The sequence below is a fragment of the Cucurbita pepo genome, chromosome 18, assembly GCF_057944985.1.
Source record: "Cucurbita pepo subsp. pepo isolate OVF chromosome 18, ASM5794498v1, whole genome shotgun sequence".
Taxonomy (NCBI): domain Eukaryota; kingdom Viridiplantae; phylum Streptophyta; class Magnoliopsida; order Cucurbitales; family Cucurbitaceae; genus Cucurbita; species Cucurbita pepo.
In genome coordinates, this window is record NC_141815.1 from 1,286,756 (window position 1) to 1,308,633 (window position 21,878).

Consider the following 21,878-nt stretch of genomic DNA (forward strand, 5'->3'; position numbering starts at 1 on the left):
CTCAAAATATACTTTGCTCAGAGGAGGAATGATGACCATGGATGTAAGGACACTGTCTCCTTAGCACGAGACCTTTTATAAAAACCAAAAGCAAAACGGTCGCAGACCCGACTAAATTTTCGTTTAAAGTAAGAGTATTTATATGACTGGAGTCGGGTTAAAATTGAAAATTTCGGGTCGATTCACGGGTAATTTTTTGGTGTCCAATAATAAGAGAATTGCATTATATTACAATTTCTTAATATATATATATATATATATATATTTAAATTTCTCTAAAAATTCTCCTTGTGGAAATCAAATTTGGTGGTTGTTTTCCTAGAGAAGTCTTGTGATAATCTCCTTAGCTCTCCTACCAGCCCTTGTGCTCCACAGTAAAACACCCCTGCATTCACGTTACGACCCGATATTAGATAAATTCTAGTCGAGTTTACGTGACGTGACCGTTGATGACCGAAACAAAGTAGAAATATAATCCAAAGTTCATCGATGTTATTTGAAATATCTCCCGTACCGACTTACCAACTCTTTGATCAGGGTGATTTATAGCAACACGCTTAAGGACATTACGCCAGTTCGGTCTAGCAAAATGAGTCTTCACCCTTGTCCCGGACACAATATCAACGCCATTCTTGGCATGGTTTAGATCTTGGAGCATGGTAATGAGGGCGGACCGAGCATCACCCTCTTCGTAAACGCTAGTGCAATAGTTGTGCAACTCGATCACTCTATCTCGGTCGTTCTCGGCGACTTCATCCATGACACCTCTAAACCATTCGAATGAGCCTTGCTCTCTTGTCACCCAGTAGAAGTAAGCTCGCTTTGTGACGAAAGGCTTGGCATGCTTATCGGCGATGCCATTTTCGATGTCTTTTTGTTCCTTGATGTTGTTGAGTACATCCTTGACGATGCTGATCAGTGGCGTGGCGCCGATCCCCAGCCCCACGAGAAGAAGAACGTCGTATTGTTTGTAGTCTTGTGCCGGAGCTCCGTATGGTCCGTCTATCAACAGTCTTGGCAACCTAGAGTACCATTTTTGAAGTGAGAAAATTTGATGTTTCAAGGGAAAGTTTGAGAGGCGCTGTTGAAATAAGTACCTGATTTTGTTGCTGCTTTGGCCAATATCAGCCCTCAAAAGACCACTTTGATTAACAGATGGTGGCTGACATACCTGATGACAGAATAAGGCAACCTTTTTTTCAAAATATTCATGAATCACGCTTGTAACAACCCAAACCCACCGCTAGGGCTTTCCCTTTCGGGCTTCGTCTCAAGGTTTTTAAAACGTGTCTGCTAGAGAGAGATTTCCACACCCTTATAAAGAATGTTTTGTTCTGCTCTCCAACCGATGTGAGATCTTGCAATCCATTCTCCTTCGGGCTCAGCGTTCTCGCTGGCACTCGTTCCCCTCTCTAACAGATGTGAGATCTCACAATCCACCCCTTTCGGGGTCCAGCATCCTCGCTGGCACTCGTTCCCCGCTCGAACCAATGTGGGATCTCACAATCCACCCCCTTTCGAGGCCCAGCGTCCTCGCTGACACTCGTTCCCCTCTCCAACCGATGTGGGGTCTCACGATCTACCCCCTCTCGAGAACCAGCGTTCTTGCTAACATTCGTTCCCCTCTCCAACTGATATGGGATCTCACAATCCACTCCCTTTTGGGATCCAACGTCCTCACTGGCACTCGTTCCCCTCTCTAATTGATGTGGGATCCCACAATCCACCCCTTTCGGGGCCCAGGTTTCTTGTTGACACTCGTTCCCCTCTCCAATCGATGTGAGATCTCACAATTCACTCCCTTTCGGGGACCAGCATCCTCGCTGACACTCGTTCCCCTCACCAACCGATGTGGGATCTCACAATCCACCCCCTTTCGGGACGAAGCATCCTTGCTGACATTCGTTCCCCTCTCCAACCGATGTAGGGTCCCACAATTCATTCCCTTTCGGGGACCAGCATCCTCACTGACACTCGTTCCCCTCTCCAACCGATGTGGGATCTCACAATCCACCCCCTTTCGGGATCCAGCATCCTCGTTGACACTCATTCCCCTCTCCAATCGATGTGGGATCTCACAATCCACTCTCCTTCGGGACTTAGCATTCTCGCTGACACTCATTCTCTTCTCCAACCGATGTGGAATCTCACAATCCACCCCATTTCGGGGCCCAGCATCGTCGTTGGCACTCGTTCCCCTCTCCAACCGATGTGAGATCTCACAATCCACTCTCCTTTGGGGCCTAACGTCCTCCTTGACACTCATTCCCCTCTCCAACCGATATGGGATCTTACAATGCTAGTTTACTGACAAATGTCTTTGTTTTATAATCTACTTTCGAAAACGACATAATTCTACAAAAAGAATCACCTTAGAGAAAATGGTCTTGAGCTGTGAAGTCCAGTCTCCCACAGTCCGGATGTGAATGCTCAAGTAGTCATCCCCTGGAGCAGAAGTGATCGAAAACGGATGCCTGCAACAAAACTTGATCAGGTCCGTTCATTCCGATCAAACCAATCGTCACGGTCGATCATGATGATCACCGATCAGACGATGTATGTAGAATTTACCATTGAAACGGAGAAATAGCAGAGCAGTTCACAAATATGTACTGCCCACTTGTGTATTTGAAACCATGAGGCTTTGACATTTGCAATGCCAAAACATTTCCAGGATACACAGCAACCTGAGAGTTTTCTTGCTATCAGCATATAGTTCAAGGCACTTCAAACAAAAAGCAAAGAGTAAGGGTGTAGACCTTTGAGATCCTCACTGTTTTGTAGCCCGACCGAAACGCGCGAATCAATCTTTCACACGCGTATATCAAAACCGGGACAGCTAGATACATCCATGTCTGTCGTCGACAATGAAACAAAACGTCATTCGGATGTTGTTGACTACATGTTTTTGTTTACTATAAAGTTCGATTTGAATGAGAACGCTCACCGTTTTTTTGTACCATTTCTTGGAAAGATAGAGGTAGTAGCCATGGATGATGAAGAGGACATAGACAATGATAAAGAGATGGTGAGAGTACCAGAAGGCATTGAAGCCTGTGAGTCTCTTGATGATTTTGGGGAGGTTCAGGCGGTTGCGGCGGAACCATGGCTGAGCCAAGGTGAATGCTATGATCATCAGCACCACCATCACCACCCCGGTCCACCCTTCCGTCCCCTTCACGAACCACCAATAGTTATTCGGTCGTACTTCACCGAAAAACGGCTTCATCGGTTCATATTGAGCGTCGGTCGCATGGAGTAGCTTTGGAAAGTCGCAGGTAAGATGTGCTCCAGCATGTAAAAGGACCCCAATGGCAATGCCAACAGCAATTACCTAAACCAAGCAAATGCATATACAAGTAAGCTTTTATGTTAGGTAGTGAACTAAATTCTTCCCATCCTAACGACTTCCGCTTTGAGTTTAGCAACTAATAATCAAATCTTCTACATTCATCCTTGTTATTATTTTGCCATATGATATTATTCATGGGATGTTAATCTTACTCACCGAGTCGGTGAGATCCCACATTGGTAGGGAAAGATAACAAAACATTTTTTATAAGGGCGTGGAAACCTCTCTCTAGTAGACGCGTTTTAAAAACCTTGAAGGAAAGCCTGAAAGAAAAGGACCAAAGAGGACAATATATGCTAGCAGTGGGCTTGGGCTGTAACAAATAATATCAGAGCCAGACACTGGGCAATGTGCCAGCGAGGAGGCTGAGCTCCGAAGGGGGGTTAATACAAGGGGTGTGCCAGCAAGGACGTTGGGCCCCAAAGGGGGTGGATTGGGGTCCCACATCAATTGGAAAAGGGAACGAGCGTCAACGAGGATGCTGGGCACGAAGGGAGGTAGATTGTGAGATCCCACATCAGTTTAGGGTTTAGGGAAAATATTTGCTACGGACTTGGACCATTACCAATGGCATCAGAGCCAGACACCAGACAATGTGTAAGCGAGGAGGTTGAGCCCCGAAGGGGGTGGACACGAAGAGTGTGCCAGCAAGAACGCTGGGCCCTGAAGAGGGTGGATTGGGGGGGGGGGATTCCACATCGATTGGAGAAGGAAACGAGTACTAGTTAGAACGCTGGGCCCGAACAAAGCATTCTTTATATGGGTGTGGAAACATCTCCCTAATAGACTTGTTTTAAAAACAACCTAAAGAGAATAATACCGGTTAGCGGTGGGCTTTGGCCGTTACACACACCATCACATACTCAGATTCAAAGCTATGTTATCAATTTGTTATAAGCAAAATCAAGCCAAGAATCAAAATGGTCAGATCATACAAATTCAAGAACTAAGACCCAATAAACCTCAGTGATCAAAACAAGATCTAAATCAATCATCCTCCACCTAAAACTCAAGCAACTTTTCACAGAGACAAATCATCAAACACCTTGTGGGAAACATAAACAGTACCTTATGGAAGTTAACATTGTCATCAAAAGGGATAACAGCGCCAAGCTTGGTCGTACTCCGGAGCCAAGTAATGGTATTCCTACAAACAGGGAGAAGAACAATGGCCATATTGAACTTGAGGGTCTCAGCGGCGCCCTTGGCGGTGGTGACACAGTAGCCCATGACATGGAAGACGGCCCGACGGCGGTACTGGACGAACTTCCAGGCGAAAAGAGCGGCGCAAACGGCGAGCCATAGAGAGAAGACCCAAATGCGCTTCCGATTGTCCTCAACGAAGTAGCGGAGTGAGCGGTAGGTGCGCTTGACGGGATTGTATTCCTTTGTGGGCACGAGCTTTTGGCTTAGTCGTTGGCTCAGCACTCGGCTGTCCGTTACGCGGTTCCTGGCCGATGCTTGGTTTGGCGCTTGCAGGAGTAGCATTTCCAAATTGTAAAGCTGAATCAAAAATTTCCCAAATGCTACATTAATAAAAATATATTTTCAATTTTTTTTAATAATATCCTTATTTAAAAAATAAAAACAAAAAATGTCCTTATTAATTTTAATAAAAAAAATATCCCTAAATTTTAAATTTTTTTTAATAAGACTCCATTTTTAAATTTATTTTAGAAATATATATATTAATTTTAATTTTTAAAAATACACGAGTGTCTAAAAAATTAGTTTAAATTTAAAAAAGTTTTAATAATACTCCACATTTAAATTTATTTATTAATAGATTAGTATATTATATTAATTAAAAAACGTTTTAAAAATACCCTTAAATTTTAAAAGTTTTTAATAATACTCAACTTTTCCATTTATTTTAATTTTTTTTTTTGTTAATATATATCTATATATATATATTTAAAAAAAAAACAGGGAAGGTTTTAAAAATACCCTTAAATTTAATTTTTTTTTTTAATAATACTCCACTTTTAAATTATTTTTATTAATATATATATATATATATATATATATATATATATATATATATATTTAATTATTTTTTTTTTTAAAATCCTTAAATTTTAAATTTTTTAATTTATTAAATTTTTTTATTAATATATATATATATATATATATATATATAATTAAAAAAAATTTAAATTTTTTAAAAAATCCTTAAATTTAATTTTTTTTAATAATACTCAACTTTTAAATTTATTTTATTAATATATATATATTAAAAAAAACACTGAAAGATTTAAAAATACCCTTAAATTTAAAAAGTTTTAATAATACTCCACTTTTAATTATTTGCATATATATATATATATATATATATAAATCTAATTAAAAAAATTTTAAAATTAAAAAAAATCCTTAAATTTAATTTTTTTTTAATAATACTCAACTTTTAAATTTATTTTAAAATTTTTTTAGTAATATATATATATAATTAAAAAGTTTTTTAAAATTTCAAAAAAATCCTAATTTTTTTTTTTTTTTTTTTTTTTTTTTAATAATACTCCACTTTTATATATATAAATTTTAGTAAAACACTAAGTTTGAAAAATATCCTTAAATTTTAAAAAGTTTTATTACTATTTTTTAAATTTTTTAAGAAAAAAAAAAGTCAAGGTTACTTTTAAAATTTCATAAGTATTTTTAAATTTAACCTTTTAAAAAAATAGCATTAATATATGGATGAAAACGTCTATATATATTTCATAGATTATTTCTAATTTTTTTAATATTACTTTTGAAAATTTATAAATATTTTTGAAACATGATACTAACGATTTCATCCCGACCACAAATATTTATTTAACTTTTTCTTAAAAATAAATAAAGCATTTTTAAAGTTTTTAAAATATTTAAAGATATATTTTTTTAAATATTATTTAATATCATTGACGTGTTCATTGAAATCACTATTTACATACCTCGATATATCCGAGGTTGTCGGGGTCCAACTCTTCCATAATCAGAGCAGCATATTCTTCCGCGTCGTCTTGGATTTTTGATAACTTATTCGCCGAAGCACTTAATGCAATAATCTGAAGAAAAAAAAAAAAAAAAAAAATATATATATATATATATATATATATATATATTATTTATTTATTTATTTATATATTACTTTAAATACAAGTTCTTTTTAATAATATTATAATTTTTATAATAATTTTAGAACGTGAAGATTTTTTTTTTTACCATGAGAATGCTCGTATAATAAGAGAATCCAACCAATTAAGACTACCCAACCCAAGGTCGAGTTAAATAAATATATATATATATATATATATATATATATATTCAATTTGGAGTGGATTGAATTTTTTAAGAATAAAAAAATTCGGGTCGGGTTGACATTTTTTTTGGTCAAGTCAACTCGACCAATTCTAAAATAGGGTTACAGTCCAACATAACCCGACCTTACTTTTAAGATTATTAAAAAAATATTAAAAATATTTAATATTTATGACGGGTGTTAGTATCATGACTCGTGAATGTTTGATATTTGAGAAGATTTTTTTAAATATTTATTTTAGAAAAAAAAAAAAATATATAATCCAACATATTTATTATAAATGAAATAAAATATTAAAAAAAATAAATTAATAAAAATATTTCTACAGTTGTTATTATTATTATTTATTATTATTATTATGAATTATCTTCCCTCCAATTACCTCTTTGACTTCTTTTCCGGTGATGCGGCCATCGGCATTCTTGTCCACCCTGCACGATCGTACCATTTTGTAAGAGAAGGCTCTGCTTCAAGGAATCTCCAAATCCATGGCCATTCTAGAGAGAGAAGATTCAGAGGAGAGAGAGAGAGAGAGAGAGAGATTCTTACATATCGAAGAAGATTTGAAGCCTTGCATCGAAGCTTTCATCGCTAATTTGCTCCCAAAATTCACGAAGTTCCCCCTTGGTTATGGAGGTCGAAGTGATGCCTCTTCTTCGAGCCAAGGCCTCGAATAACTCGCCGGCGAACTCGCTCGACTCGTTCATGCCTGATTCATCATCGAATCAACAACTTCGATTGGTCAGATTTCACAAGCATTGAGAGCCTAGGCTTCGATTAGAAAATAATTGTGATCTAGTTGTTATATATATATATATATATATATATATAGATACCTATGCATCTTGCGAACAACGACTTCGGAAGCTCTCCGTTAATGGCGAGTTCATTGAATCGATTCTCAATCTCTGACCAGGCTTCACTTCCGACGTTTTTGGTCATGAATCGGAGGCCATTTAGGGCACGACTTGCGCCAGATTTTGTTCTGTCGATTCTGTTGAAGCTTTTGGAGGATGTCATCCGTTTCAATTCCTGTGATACTTGCTTCAGTTTGAACGACAATTGAGAGCTTAGCGTAGGGCGTTTTGTCTCCAATCGGCTCGCTAACATTGCCGTCTCTGAATCTCCTCCTTTGATGTTCTGAACCGAGACTGAGTCGTCGCGAACGTCTAAGGTAATCTCGACGTACTGATCGTCGTCTTTGATTCTCATAGTGCTTCTTGTGCTGCTGCTGTAGCTGTTGGTTCTTTTGTAGGCGACAGAAGGTCCTGGTAACGGACCGCTGAAGGCAACTCGTTTGGAGCTCCCTGTGCTCTCTGTGTCTGACCATGAATCTGCAGGTTTGTTTTCTTCGCCCTCCATTGTTGGATCTGAATCTGATCTCTCTGTTTCTTGTATGCACTGTAACACGCACACCAGGTGTTTGATGTTATGCCTGATAGACAAAAAAGTTAGAAAACGTTAGAGCCATCAACCCAATTATTAAAAAGCCAAACATGTTGACTCCCTAAGGATAGTTTGGGCTTTTCAAATCTTATTATAAGTTACAATAATTCCACCACTCTCCATTCATTTCTCTGCCCAATGAACAAAAGAAACTCATAGGATAAAGTAGAACAAACAATCACATGGTTTAGTTCTGGAAAATGGGTGTTATCCTAATAGCTAGCTCGTGATAAACTACACACAAATCCATGCCTAGAGAAGACACTATGAGCAGGAAGAGGAGAATCAATAATCTTAGAAAGTAATCCAAAAGAACACAAATGATTACAAAACAAAGAAATCAAGAGAAGTTTTAGCAGAAAAACTAAGAGAATTAAGAGAAAAGTTTGATTTGAATGTGAGCTGACCTTCTGAGTTTTAAGTTCTGGATGATTCAGTACTGGAAAATGGGTGTTATCCTAATAGCTAGCTCGTGAAAAAATACACACAAATCCATGCCTAGAGAAGAGACTATGAGCAGGAAGAGGAGAATCAATAATCTTAGAAAGTAACCCAAAAGAACACAAATGATTACAAAACAAAGAATTCAAGAGGAGCCTTGGAAGAAAATCTAAGAGAATTAAGAGAAAAGTTTGATTTGAATGTGAGCTGACCTTCTGAGTTTTGAGTTCTGGAAAATTCAGTACTAGAAAATGGGTGTTATCCTAATAGCTAGCTCGTGAAAACTACACACAAATCCATGCCTAGAGCCGAGACTATGAGCAGGAAGAAGGAGAATAAGATAACCCAAAAGAACATTAATGATTACAAAACAAAGAACTCGAGGAGTTTTGAAAAAAACCTAAGAGAATTAAGAGAAAAGTTTGATTTGAATGTGAGCTGACCTTTTCAAGTTTTGAGTTCTGGATTTGGAAAATCTGTAGTCGTTTTTGGTGAAGTTTGAAGGGTGAGGAGGGGAGAAGGGAAAGAGGTATATAGTTGATGAGGGATATGGAGGGTGAGGAAGATTATTATTCAAAGTTGATGGGTTTAATTCTAGGGGCGCATCTGGGATGTGTTGAGGGAGAGAGTGGGGTTGTTGGCCATTAAGCTGTTTTGTGTGTTCTTACAAGAACTTGTATTAATATATATCCACACTTTTGGTCAATCTTATAACGAACAAGGGAGGAAAAGAAAGAGGACACGAACGCCAACTTTACCCATGATGACCCACCACACTGATGACCTTGTTAAGATTGGGAAAATGTTGTAACTTTCTTTTATGAACTTGGGCAATGCTTTAATACTTTTACATGTACTAGTTCAAATATGTTGTGATATTAGGTCGTTACAAATAGTATCAGAGTTAGACATTGGCAACGTGTTAGCGAGGAGAATGAGTCCCAAAGGGTTGGACACGAGGCGGTGTGCCAATAAGGACGCTGGTCCTAAAGAGGAGTAGATTTAGGGAGTCTCACATCAATTAGAGAAGGGAATGAGTGCCAGCAAGTACGCTGTGCCTTGAAGGAGGGTTGGATTGTGAGATCCCACATCAGTTGGGGAGGAGAATGAACATTGTTTAGAAGGGTGTGGAAACCTCTCCCTAGCATATCCGTTTTAAAACTGTGAGGGTGACGGCGATACGTAATGGACCAAAGCGGATAATATATCTGTTAGCGGTGGACTTGGACGGTTATATTTGTGAAATTAAGTCACATGATATTTAAAACAAAAATTGATGTATTATCACATGACCTTCCAATCATTAATGAAATTTTTTAATGAAGATTTGATTTAAAAAATGAAACTTGAAACTTTGAAATATTTGGTTTGCATGTGACCATGATTTTATTTTAATTCTTCGTATGGTTTTTGAATATTATTATTTTTGTTTAATATTATAATCTGTCTTTTTATATATATATATCCTACCGCTAACAAATATTGTCTTCTTTGGGCTTTAAAACACGTCTACTAGGGAAAGGTTTCCACACCTTTATAAATGGTGTTTTGTTCTCCTCCCCAACCAATGTGGGACATCACAATCCACCTCCCTTCGAGGCCTAGCGTCCTTGCTCGCTCTCGTTCCTTTCTCCAGTCGATGTGGGACCACCACCAAATCCACCCCCTTTCGAGACCCAACATCCTTACTGGCACACTGCCTCGTGTTTACCCCCCTTCGGGGAATAGCGAGAAGGCTGACATATCGTTCGGTGTCTGGCTCTGATACCATTTGTAACAACCCAAGCCCACCACTAGCAGATATTATCCTCTTCGGCTTTCCCTTTCGGACTTCCCCTCAAGGCTTTAAAACGCGTCTACTAGGGGAAGGTTTCCACACCCTTATAATGAGTGTTTTGTTCTCCTTCCCAACCAATATGGGACATCACAATCCACTCCCCTTCGGGGTCTAGCATTCTCGTTGACTCTCGTTCCTTTCTCCAGTCGATGTAGGACCGCCACTAAATCCACCCCCCTTCAAGGCCCAACGTCCTTACCAGCACACCCCCTCGTGTCTACCCTCTTTGAGGAATAGTGAAAAGGTTGGCACATCGTCTAGTGTCAGACTCTGATAGCATTTGTAACAACTCAAGCCCACCGCTAGCAGATATTGTCCTCTTTAGGCTTTTCCTTTCAGGATTCCCCTCAAAGGTTTAAAACGCGTCTACTAGGGGAAGGTTTCCACACCCTTATAACGAGTGTTTTGTTCTCCTCCCCAACCAATGTCGGATATCACAATATATATATATATATATATATATATATATATATATATATATATATATATATATATATATATATATAACCATATGTGGTGTTGAGGGTAAGCACCAAACTCAAGATAATATTAAAAAGATTGATTTAATGAATAGAAGAAGAAGAAGAAAAAGAGTATCATAGAAGTTAAAAAGGAGGGGAGGATGTGACAAACAATTGGTTGCCAACTAGCTCACCTACTACATAACTAAAATGCATCATCATCATCATGTGCACTTCCCTATCAAACCATATACTTTTTCATACCTCAAATTAATCAAATTAGTTGACATTTTAGTCCTAATCATTCTCCCCCCTAACATTTTTCTTTTCAAGATCCAACCCAACACAAGTAATTCATCATAATTGGATCAAAGATTGCTATTTTTTTAAACTAAAATCTTTTGGGCAATTCTTTTTTTCTTCTTCTCTTTTGTTTTATTTTTTTGTGTTGAAAATTTGTTCATGATTGATAAGAACATGGCTTTTATTATTAGATTTTTTCTTGGGATTTAGGTATTGCTTCGAAATATAAACAATATATTTAATGTTGTGGCGTCAGTTTTTTTTATAATTATGTTGCAGCTAATGAGTGAAAGTGTTAAAAATTAGGGGTGTTTATATGTCTGGAGAATACGACCAATTCAGACTATCTAACCCAAACCATAAACGTTAGATTGTCACGACCCAATTTTTTAGGCTTCGAATCTCGGACCGTGACTAAAAAGACCAATACATCCTGTTTAGCAGAAAGACGAACATTTCTTGCTCATTATCAGACAATCACTTAATCACAAACCTCGTGTGGGGCTAATAGTTTGAATTTCCCATCTCATGGAAAACCCTTTTCGCTCTGCATAGCCCTATCTCCCGTAGGGGTATTTTAGTGATAGGTTCTATAGGAACTGGACGATCCTATTTGGTCAAATACCTAGTGACAAACTCCTTCTTGAAAACCCTTTTTGCTTTGCTTAGCCCTATCCCCGTAGGGGTATTTTAGTGAAGGTTCTATAGGAACTGGACGATCCTATTTGGTCAAATACCTAGCGACAAACTCCTATTTTCCTTTCATTACAGTATTTCTGAACAAGTTCCTGGATAACAACACTAAGGGTTTTCTTATTGATGAGAGTGACAAAAGCGAAATCAAATAAAAATAAAAGTAAAATAAAATAAAACAAAATTTCGATAAAATTTAAATAAGAAAAAAAGTCAACAACACTACAATCAAATACAAAATTAAATTCAATTACAAGACGATGTTGTTCAAAATATTACAAATGAGGAATACAATTATAAAAGAGAATACAAAGACTCCAAAATGTAAAAATGGACTGACGCTCTAGAACGACCCCTCTGTGATCACACAACTCTCGAACGCTCTTCCTCCTCGACCGACAGCTTACAAAAACCTTATAAAGAAAAGAGAAAGGGGTGATTATAAAAATACTCAGTAAACAACCTACTTAATCAAAATCAAGGAACCATGAAATTTTTTCAAACAGACCAAACGTAACATGTTAGAGTTGTGGAGAAAAAGGTCACTTTCGGACAGATTGTACAAGACCAAAGAGGAAGCAGAATCACAAATCGAAGGATGATAAAGATTCTATAAATTCAGCAGAAGACATTGGGAATTCTCTAATTTTCAGTGTGGACAATCCGATTGAATCCTGAATTTTGGATTTAGGTGCATCTTTTCATTCATCTCCAAATAAGGAGATGTTTCAGAATTTCAAATCTGAATATTTCGAGAAGACGTATCTTGCCGACAACAAAGCCTTGGAGATTGAAGAAAAGAATGATGTCTGCATAAAACTCCCACATGAAATCAATGACATTAAAAGATGTCAGATATATTTATAGTCTCAAGAAAAACCTGATCTCTACTGATTAGTTGGATAACACAGGTTATGCAGTAGGTTATGATAGCACATAACACAACATTTGGAACTTTATACACCACTGCAGGGTGTATAAACATGACTGCTGTTGGCTACGAAAGGAGTTTTAGAAGGCTTGAAATCTATTGATGTGGGTCATTGTGAAAGCTGCGTTATGGGCAAATAGAAACGAGTTAGCTTCATAAAGGCTGCTAGAGAATTGAAGAAAGTGCGATTGGAAATGGTCCATACAATCATTTGAGGACCATCTCCAGTTCCATCAATTGGAGTATGAAAGTTCTACGTCACTTTTATCGATGATTTCAGCATGAAGTTATGAGTTTATTTCCTGAAACACACGTCATATGTGTTTGCCACCTTAAAGAAGTGGAAAATTGAAGTTGAAAAACAGACTGGTTTGAATATTAAATGCTTGACGTCTGACAATGGAGGAAAGTATGACAAGTCAGAGTTTAAAATTGTGTGCAATTGAAGGAATTAGACTAATGAGGACAGTTCCCGGTAAGACAAGACAAAATGATGTTACAGAAAGGATGAACAAAACATTGAATGAGTGGGCAAAGAACATGAGGATTTATTCTGCACTACCAAAAACATTTTGGGCTGATGCTGTGAATACAATAGTTTATTTAATCAATAGAGGACCGTCAGTACCCTTGGAGTTCGAAGTGTCAGAAGAAGTATGGACATGAAAAGAACTCAGGAGACGTGGAGCAAGTGATCTAAACAGATGTTAAGGAGATCATCTAGAACTATCAGAGCACCATATAGATATTCATCTTCACTACATTATATGTTGCTGACTCACAAAGGAGAACTAGAGTCCTTTGAATCTAATATGGCTAAGTTTAGGGCATGACTCTGATACCATGTTAGGAATCACAACTCTCCACAATGGTATGATATTGTCCACTTTGAACATAAGCTCTCGTGACTTTACTTTGGGCTTCTCCAAAAGGCCTCATACCAATGGAGTATTCCTTTATTATAAACCCATGATCATTTGCACCTTGAACTCAGAGCTCTATTGAATAAATGGTGTTCAGAATCAAGGTTGAACCAGATGGCAAATGGTGTTCAGAATCAAGGTTGAACCAGATGGCAAATGGGGTTCAGAATCAAGGTTGAACCAGATGGCAAATGGGGTTCAGAATCAAGGTTGAACCAGATGGCAAAAGGAGGTTCAAAGCTCGATTAGCTGTTAAAGAATATTCATAAGGGAAAGATTTTGATTATGTTGACATCTTTTCTCCTATTGTGAAATTAACTACTATTCGAATTTTACTGAGTATTGTTACATCGGTGAATTTGCACCTTGAACACATGGAGATCTAGATGAGAAGATTTATATGTCCGACCAAAAGGGTTTGGAGCTCAGACAAGGAAGACCGATTATTATCTCTCCAATATGCCTCTCATTCTTGAACTTTTTTTTAAAATTTTTTTTTTATTAATATATTTATTTATAAATCCAAATATAATAATAATAAGTTATGTGAAAACCTTGGGACGACCTCTCTCTCTGATTGCCAACTCGAGAATGCTCCTCCTCCTTTTTGGTAGTTAGTGAAAACCTAAAAAGAAAAATAGAACGGGACGATTATATACGTTCTCACATCCAATTCATAATAAGTTACCATGGACTTTCCTTTGAGCTCTTAGAAAGTTTGGACGTAAGTTTTATGGCTATCTGAGTATTTGGGAATATCTCGAAATTTTGAGTGATTCTCTTGCTTATCACATACCCAATTGGGGTCTAGAAGTTGTTCATTGAGTTCTGTGCCGTAGATCTACCGGACAACTTGTCTCATCTCTATGTTGACTAACTTTTCTATTTTTAGGCTTAGGTAGCAAAAAAATGATTGGTATGGTGGGTTGATGTGTGACCTCGATATCATCTCATCTAAACATTATTTATGTAAGATTAGCATGCGACCCTTAAACATGGCCATAAAGTAAATCTGGGGGAGCGACCGTGTATGAAGGCCAAGTACTAAGTTTAGTTGTATGGTTTCTCGTCCTTCTTAGATGGATTTATGGTGGCATGACCCTTTTCAGTAGGCTTGGGGCCATGTCCACCCACACTAGGGGCACTCATCCTAAGCTACTACCGATGTAGTCCCTAGTCCCCTCTGACGACCGATTTACGACATCGTGGTCCGCCCTTTTACTTGTTTTAGACTCAATAGTAACTTAAGTAGCTTCATTACATTATCCTATTTGATTGATCTGGGTCAAGCTCATCGATATGGGTTCCTGATTACATACTGCTTAGTAGAAACACTACTTGGTTTGGTACTGGAGAAATAAGAAGTGAGCTTCGCTCTGATGATATTGTTCACACTACTAGTAAGCCTACTAAGCTTTATTAGTCATTCTTATATGTTATATAGGGGTTTACTAGGTTCTTAGGACGTGTAGGCGACTTAAACCTCAAATTTATATTTTTTTAAGATACTAGAGACTAGCTCATCGGGACTAATCTAATTTATGGGATCACTATGGTCTTGACCACTGATCACCACTCACAATCTTAGGGTGCTCGGTCTACTAAAATATTCTAACTGGGCCAATGTGAAACCTTTCTAGTTCTAGTATTCTATTCTTAACTTGATATATTAATGTATGCTTTTCTCGGGAGATATTTCTATTAGTAAAGCACGAAATACATAATCTACACATTTATGCAATCTCAACAGGGATATAATACTTGTAACGAATAAAAAAAAGAAAAAAGAGAAGTCAGAAATGGCACTCGCTAGAAATCGCGAGATTTCCACCAAGCGTCGTGGATCTCACAAGGAACCGTTCCCCCATGCCGTCATAACTCCCCTAAAGCCACCCTCCATTGCAAACCTGCAATACGAGAGAAACAAAAGAAAAAAAGGAAAGGGAAATCGAAAAATGGAGAGAATAGGGACGAGTTGGAAATCATCGGTGTGTGACGGTCATCGATGACGATAGTACAAAAGGAAAGTCAAAGAGAAGCATGAGAGGAGAGAATAGGCACGAGTTGGAAATCATCGATGTGTGACGGTCATTGGTGATGATAGTACAAAAGGAAAGTCAGAGAGACGTGTGATAGAAGATAACAACCGAGTTTTGGCCAAAAAATTGGACTTGGAAGCAGGAAAAAGAGAGAGAAACCGATCAGAGTTAGGATTCCAATTTCGTGTTTAAATGGGTAAAGGAAACGAAACTCGTGTAGGACTTAACCAACAAGCGAAACCCACGACCCAATAGCAATGAGTGCATATGATTGTACTTCCTGACCCCGACCGTGAGACTACTTATTCTATATTTTTAAGTACGCAAACCACATTTACTATTTTTACCGTGTTTTTTTTTTACTGATTTACTATTATGTAATTTTTTACTCGTTTTCACCCTTATTACCATTCCCTCATCCAAAGGGTCCCTCAATAAACTAATCAACCCCCAATGTTTGAACATATCCCTATTCACACACATAATAATAAATGCTCATAATTATGTATGTCTAGAGATGACAATGCACAAATATAACACAAAATGATTGTATCAATTATTGTCGCTCACCTTTACTTATTTTGACTAAAAAAATACTCGTGATTTGAAACGGGAGTTATAAACGATCAAAACTTTAAAATCTTTTAAGATCCCGTTGTCCATTCTCGACTTCCTAAGTAAAAGCTATTTTCACATCGCTGTCACAATCATTCACAATACAAATGACACAAACTACCTTATTAAAACCAGAGGACAAGCAGCGGTACCAGGGTGATGAGCTTGAGGATTAGGCATCTCAGGGGGCGAAGGAATTTGAGGTGTCGGTGGACTTGCTTGTGTGCTTTTAATGAGGATACCTCAGCGAGATCCTGATCATTGTTTGGGAAAGTAAAGAGAGCTTTAAGTGTGTCTGAGTTAAAGAGTCTTGGAGACCGTTACCCACTTGTCATTCTTGAACTCTCTACGAGCTTTAATGTCAGAATCTATAAGCTCAACTTTGAGTTTTCAATGTTGTGTTCGACTTGGATTATAGTTGAATTGTTTTTAATTGTTTTTTAGTTCAATAAAATGTTGGGTTTTATGGGTCTATGAATAAGTAACACGATCTCCGTTGGCATGAGGTATTTTGTGTTAGGATCGCACAACAATGCACACACTCGATCTAGATGAACACAAAGAACAGGATAGAGAAAATGCAAGGAGAATATTGACTAAAGTTGATGACTTCAAGTATGTACCGTAACAGAGAATACAGAAAGTACACCTGATATATACATGCTCCAGCTTACTATATATACCTTTACCAGATTTAACTCTCTACTATATATAACTATCAGCTTTACCGGATATAGCTTTTTATTACACATAGCTATTTACTATTTATGACAATTTATTTATACCAGGATCGTATTCTGATATTAGAATCATGCTCTTGACTAAGTCATTTTAGTAAAATCCTCGTGTTGCACAAAGAAGTTGTGAGCTTCAAAGGTATAGTCAAAAGTGACTCAAGTGTCGAACAAAGGGTGTACTTTGTTCAATGACTCTAAAGAATGAGTCGAGTCTCGATTAAGAGAAGGTTGTTCGAGGGCTCTAGAGACCTCAAGGGAGACTCTATGTTCGAAGGAGGATTGTTAGGAGAGAGTCCCACATTGGCTAATTAAGAGGAAGATCACGGGTTTATAAGTAAAGAACACTATCTTAATTGGCACGAGATCTTTTAGAAAACCAAAAGCAAATTCACGAGAGCTTATGCTCAAATTAGACCATACTAATAAGATAATGGTCTCAAGCTGACGTTTTGTTCGATACTATAATTTTTTAACGAATTGAAATTAAATTATATATTTTTTTTCAACATAATAAATGATAAATTCTACGATACAACAAAAATTCTTTCTTGTTGTTTCAATTAAATTACTCATATGCTATAATGTATGTAATCATTTCCTTTGACTTTGACTTTGACTTTGACTTTGACTTTCTCTCTCTTGGATACTCTCTCTCCCCTTAAAATAAATAAATGTTTGCATTTAATATTTTCTCTCTTCTTTTAATGGCTATGAAATAAATTGCTTACTTTTATTTGATTTCATTTAAAATATTGGTTCTAAGTTGGTTGATAGCATTATTATTTTTATATCTATATGGGAATGATTCCTCGATTATATTGAGTTTTTGGATAGTTTATTGTGATGTCCCACGTTGGTTGGGAAGGAGAACAAATCACCATTTATAAGGGTGTGGAAACCTTCCCCTAGTAGACGCGTTTTAAAGCCTTGAGGGGAAGCTCAAAAGGGAAAGTCCAAAGAGGACAATATCTGCTAGCGGTGAGCCTGGGTTGTTACAAATGGTATTAGAGCCAGACACTGGATGATGTGCCAGCCTTCTCGCTGTTCCCCGAAGGGGGTAGACGTGAGGCAGTGTGCCAGTAAGGACACTGGGCCCAAAGGGGGTGGATTTCGAGGCGGTCCCACATCAATTGGAGGAAGGAAAGAGTGCCAGCGAGAACGCTGGGCCCCGAAGGGGGGTGGATTGTGATGTCCCACATTGGTTGGGGAGGAGAACAAACCACCATTTATAAGGGTGTGGAAACCTTCTCCTAGAAGACGCGTTTTAAAGCCTTGAGGGGAAGCCCGAAAGGGAAAGCCCAAAGAGGACAATATCTGCTAGCAGTGAGCCTGGGTTGTTACAAATGGTATTAGAGCCAGACACTGGATGATGTGCCAGCCTTCTCACTGTTCCCCGAAGGGGGTAGACGTGAGGCAGTGTGCCAGTAAGGACACTGGGCCCAAAGGGGGTGGATTTCGAGGCGGTCCCACATCAATTGGAGGAAGGAAAGAGTGCCAGCGAGAACGCTGGGCCCCGAAGGGGGGTGGATTGTGATGTCCCACATTGGTTGGGGAGGAGAACAAACCACCATTTATAAGGGTGTGGAAACCTTCCCCTAGAAGACGCGTTTTAAAGCCTTGAGGGGAAGCCCGAAAGGGAAAGCCCAAAGAGGACAATATCTGCTAGCGGTGAGCCTGGGTTGTTACAAATGGTATTAGAGCCAGACACCGGATGATGTGCCAGCCTTCTCGTTGTTCCCCGAAGGGGGGTAGACGTGAGGCAGTGTGCCAGTAAGGACGCTGGGCCCAAAGGGGGTGGGTTTGGGGGCGGTCCCACATCAATTGGAGGAAGGAAAGAATGCCAGCGAGGACGCTAGGCCCCGAAGGGGGGTGGATTGTGATGTCCCACATTGGTTGGGGAGGAGAACAAACCACCATTTATAAGGGTGTGGAAACCTTCCCCTAGAAGACGCGTTTTAAAGCCTTGAGGGGAAGCCCGAAAGGGAAAGTCCAAAGAGAACAATATCTGCTAGCGGTGAACCTAGGTTGTTACAAATGGTATCAGAGCTAGACACCGGACGATGTGCTAACCTTCTTGCTGTTTCCCGAAAGGGGTAGACGTGAGGCAGTGTGCCAGTAAGAAGGCTGGGTCCAAAGGGGGTGGATTTGGGGCGGTCCCACATCAATTGGAGGAAGGAAAGAGTGCCAGCGAGGACGCTGGGCCCCGAAGGGGGGTGGATTGTGATGTCCCACATTGGTTGGGTAGGAGAACAAACCACCATTTATAAGGGTGTGTAAATCTTCCCCTAGTAGACACGTTTTAAAGCCTTGAGGGGAAGCCTAAAAGGGAAAGCCCAAAAAGGACAATATCTGCTAGCGGTGGGCTTGGGTTGGTATCAGAGCCAGACACCGGACGATGTGCCAGCCTTCTCGCTATTCCCCGAAGGGGGGTAGACATGAGGCGGTGTGTCAGTAAGGACGATGGGCCCCAAAGGGGGGTGGATTTGGGGGCGGTCCAACATCGATTGGAGGAAGGAAAGAGTACCAACGAGGACGCTGGGCCCTGAAAGGGGGTGGATTGTGGTGTCTCACATTGGTTGGGGAGGAGAACAAACCATCATTTATAAGGGTGTGAAACCTTCTCTTAGTAGACACGTTTTAAAGCCTTGAGGGGAAACCCAAAAGGAAAAGCCCAAAGAGGACAATATCGGCTAGCAGTGGGTCTGGGTTATTATATTATTACAATCTTTTTATGACATTTTCATCTTAATATAAGCTCTTAACTATTTTTCTAAAATTTAATATAATTGTAGGATGACCCATTTATTAATATAATTTTAATGAACAAATTATGTAATGTCCCATGTCGATCGAACTTTGGAATCTGAAGTTGGCACATGTGTGCTCCGACATTCCCCTGTGACATGGTCATGTTACTCACTTACTGGTTCTAAGAGTAAAGACTATCCTCACATATCAATACGAGTCTGTCCTTTTAGTATGTTTTGTTCTTACTCACATGTATCGTAGGAAAATTCCCAGAAGGTCACCCGGTATGAAATTGCTCAAAATAAAGCATGCCTAACTTTTGAGTTTCTATAATTCAGCCACCGAAAAAAGAAGGTGCACCCTGTTGGTTTTGTCATTCTATCTTAAAGATCACTCTCATTCAGATGTAATCTCGATACGTTCATGTATCCCTCTTTTACTCGATAAATTGGTTTATTACTTTTGTATGGGTCTTTCGATAAGAGCTCTTAATTCCATCTTTACCCTCTTCGATTTTTTTTCACCATCATAATAATTACAATATACTCACTATTTATTAAAAAAAAATATATATATATATACACTAAGCCTCCATTTATGTATTTTTCTTTGTTAAATAATAAATGAGTTGATTTAATAAATCAACTAATATACACGTGTGACGCCTCAGCAAAAAAGGGTACAGGAATGAAATGAGATCACATCCAAATGAGACTGATGAATAAACAGACTGAAAATGGTTCAAAAGAACGAAAATCTATCTATGCATGTTGTATGTCATAAGCATGGGATATTTCACAGTATAATTTGTACAAACGCATACCTATGATATAATGTGCACTCCTTTCTTTTCCTTAGTTTCTGGCCGCACGAGTGTGCCGTAGCCTATAGTCAAGTCTAGGGGCTATGTATACGAGCTCTCGCCTAGTGGGTTCATATATAGAGAAGTACTATGCATTTAACTTTACTCGGAAAAGAAAGTTATGTCTAAGACATAATCATGAAAAGAAGGTTCCACGGTAAACTATGATTGCATGTGATTGCATTTTTCGACTCAAATAGTGAGGTCACTTACTGAGTATTTTTAAGTACTCAAATTACATTTAATATTGATTAAGTAAATGTAAGGCTCCTATGTACGGATGACGACGTTAGTTAAAGACGATCAAAATTTTTGAATTTAAGTTTATGTCAATGCAAATTGATCCTTTGATTTGCGAAATTACTACATGCATATCAAACACTAATTGAGAATTCTTTATTGAAAATAAAGACATGACGAGTAGATTCCTTGAGCTGTCATGGAGACTACTTTCAATTGAAAAATAAGAGTAGCATGTGGCTTGAGTATTTTAAATACTCGGTGAGTAACTCCACTATTGGGGTTGAAAAATGCAAACACATGCGATGTTGAGACTTATCCTTTTAAAAACATGGCATGACCTTCGGCAGCTTCCTAGTTCGGGAGGGTTGGATGTGTAGTACTTCCCTATACACAACTCATGCACGCGCACATGGACCCACCAAGAAGACTCGCGTACTCCTAAGATTGGGTCGTTAGGCTAACATTCGCTAACAGGTCGTCAAACACCTCAGAGGGAAAGAACCCGTATAATATTATGGTGAACATAAACGTTATAAGGTACGCGTCCATACTAATCATTATGAGGAAGTATTCTGATGTATATGACAAAAAAAAAAAAAAAAAAAATGTATGAGGTCCTCGTAGCTTAAAATCATGTCATAAATTTATGATGCAAGTCAAACTTCTAATCATTTATAACATGTGAGTATGTGAACTATGCTTACATAATTCCTGACAAATCTTCTGATATCATGGTTTACATAGAATGATCTATGGAAGTTTATGCATCATAAATTATCAACAACATAGCATAGTCACATTATAGCATAGTTTATAAACCTATTTTGCCTGACTTTGTAGCATTGTCGAATATTCGGCGAGGTTTGCCTCCGCCAATCGAACGCAACTTATTCATAATCCAAGCTTGTTTGGTCATACACGTCGCTCGTGTGTGCATGTCTAA

General features: G+C 38.3%; 1 protein-coding gene and 1 long non-coding RNA gene across 2 annotated transcripts; one reads left to right on the forward strand and one right to left on the reverse strand.

Annotated features, from left to right (window-relative positions):
* Positions 1 to 250: 250 nt before the first annotated feature.
* Positions 251 to 9,349, reverse strand: LOC111779947 (respiratory burst oxidase homolog protein B). The gene is made up of 13 exons (XM_087119747.1): positions 8,987 to 9,349; positions 7,493 to 8,091; positions 7,206 to 7,365; positions 7,039 to 7,087; positions 6,289 to 6,402; positions 4,421 to 4,855; positions 2,948 to 3,334; positions 2,760 to 2,855; positions 2,572 to 2,687; positions 2,372 to 2,474; positions 1,098 to 1,171; positions 523 to 1,022; positions 251 to 385 (listed from the first exon to the last, which is right to left on the reverse strand). The coding sequence occupies exons 2-13, from the start codon at positions 8,016 to 8,018 to the stop codon at positions 276 to 278; spliced, it is 2,670 nt and encodes an 889-aa protein (XP_086975873.1). The 5' UTR covers positions 8,019 to 8,091; positions 8,987 to 9,349; the 3' UTR covers positions 251 to 275.
* LOC111779976 (uncharacterized) lies at positions 7,259 to 19,451 on the forward strand. Its single transcript, XR_002812776.2, has 4 exons — positions 7,259 to 7,397; positions 7,573 to 7,830; positions 7,912 to 7,996; positions 16,481 to 19,451. It is a non-coding gene; the product is annotated as an uncharacterized LOC111779976 (long non-coding RNA).
* The last annotated feature ends 2,427 nt before the right edge of the window (positions 19,452 to 21,878 follow it).

Excerpts from the sequence above, each read along its gene's own strand:
- LOC111779947 (XM_087119747.1), bottom strand. The coding sequence starts at position 8,018 with ATGGAGGGCGAAGAAAACAAACCTGCAGATTCATGGTCAGACACAGAG. Across the intron at positions 7,366-7,492 it reads GTTGTTCGCAAGATGCATAG|GCATGAACGAGTCGAGCGAG; the intron begins GTATCTATATAT and ends ATGATGAATCAG. Across the intron at positions 4,856-6,288 it reads ACAACCTCGGATATATCGAG|CTTTACAATTTGGAAATGCT; the intron begins GTATGTAAATAG and ends TTTTTGATTCAG.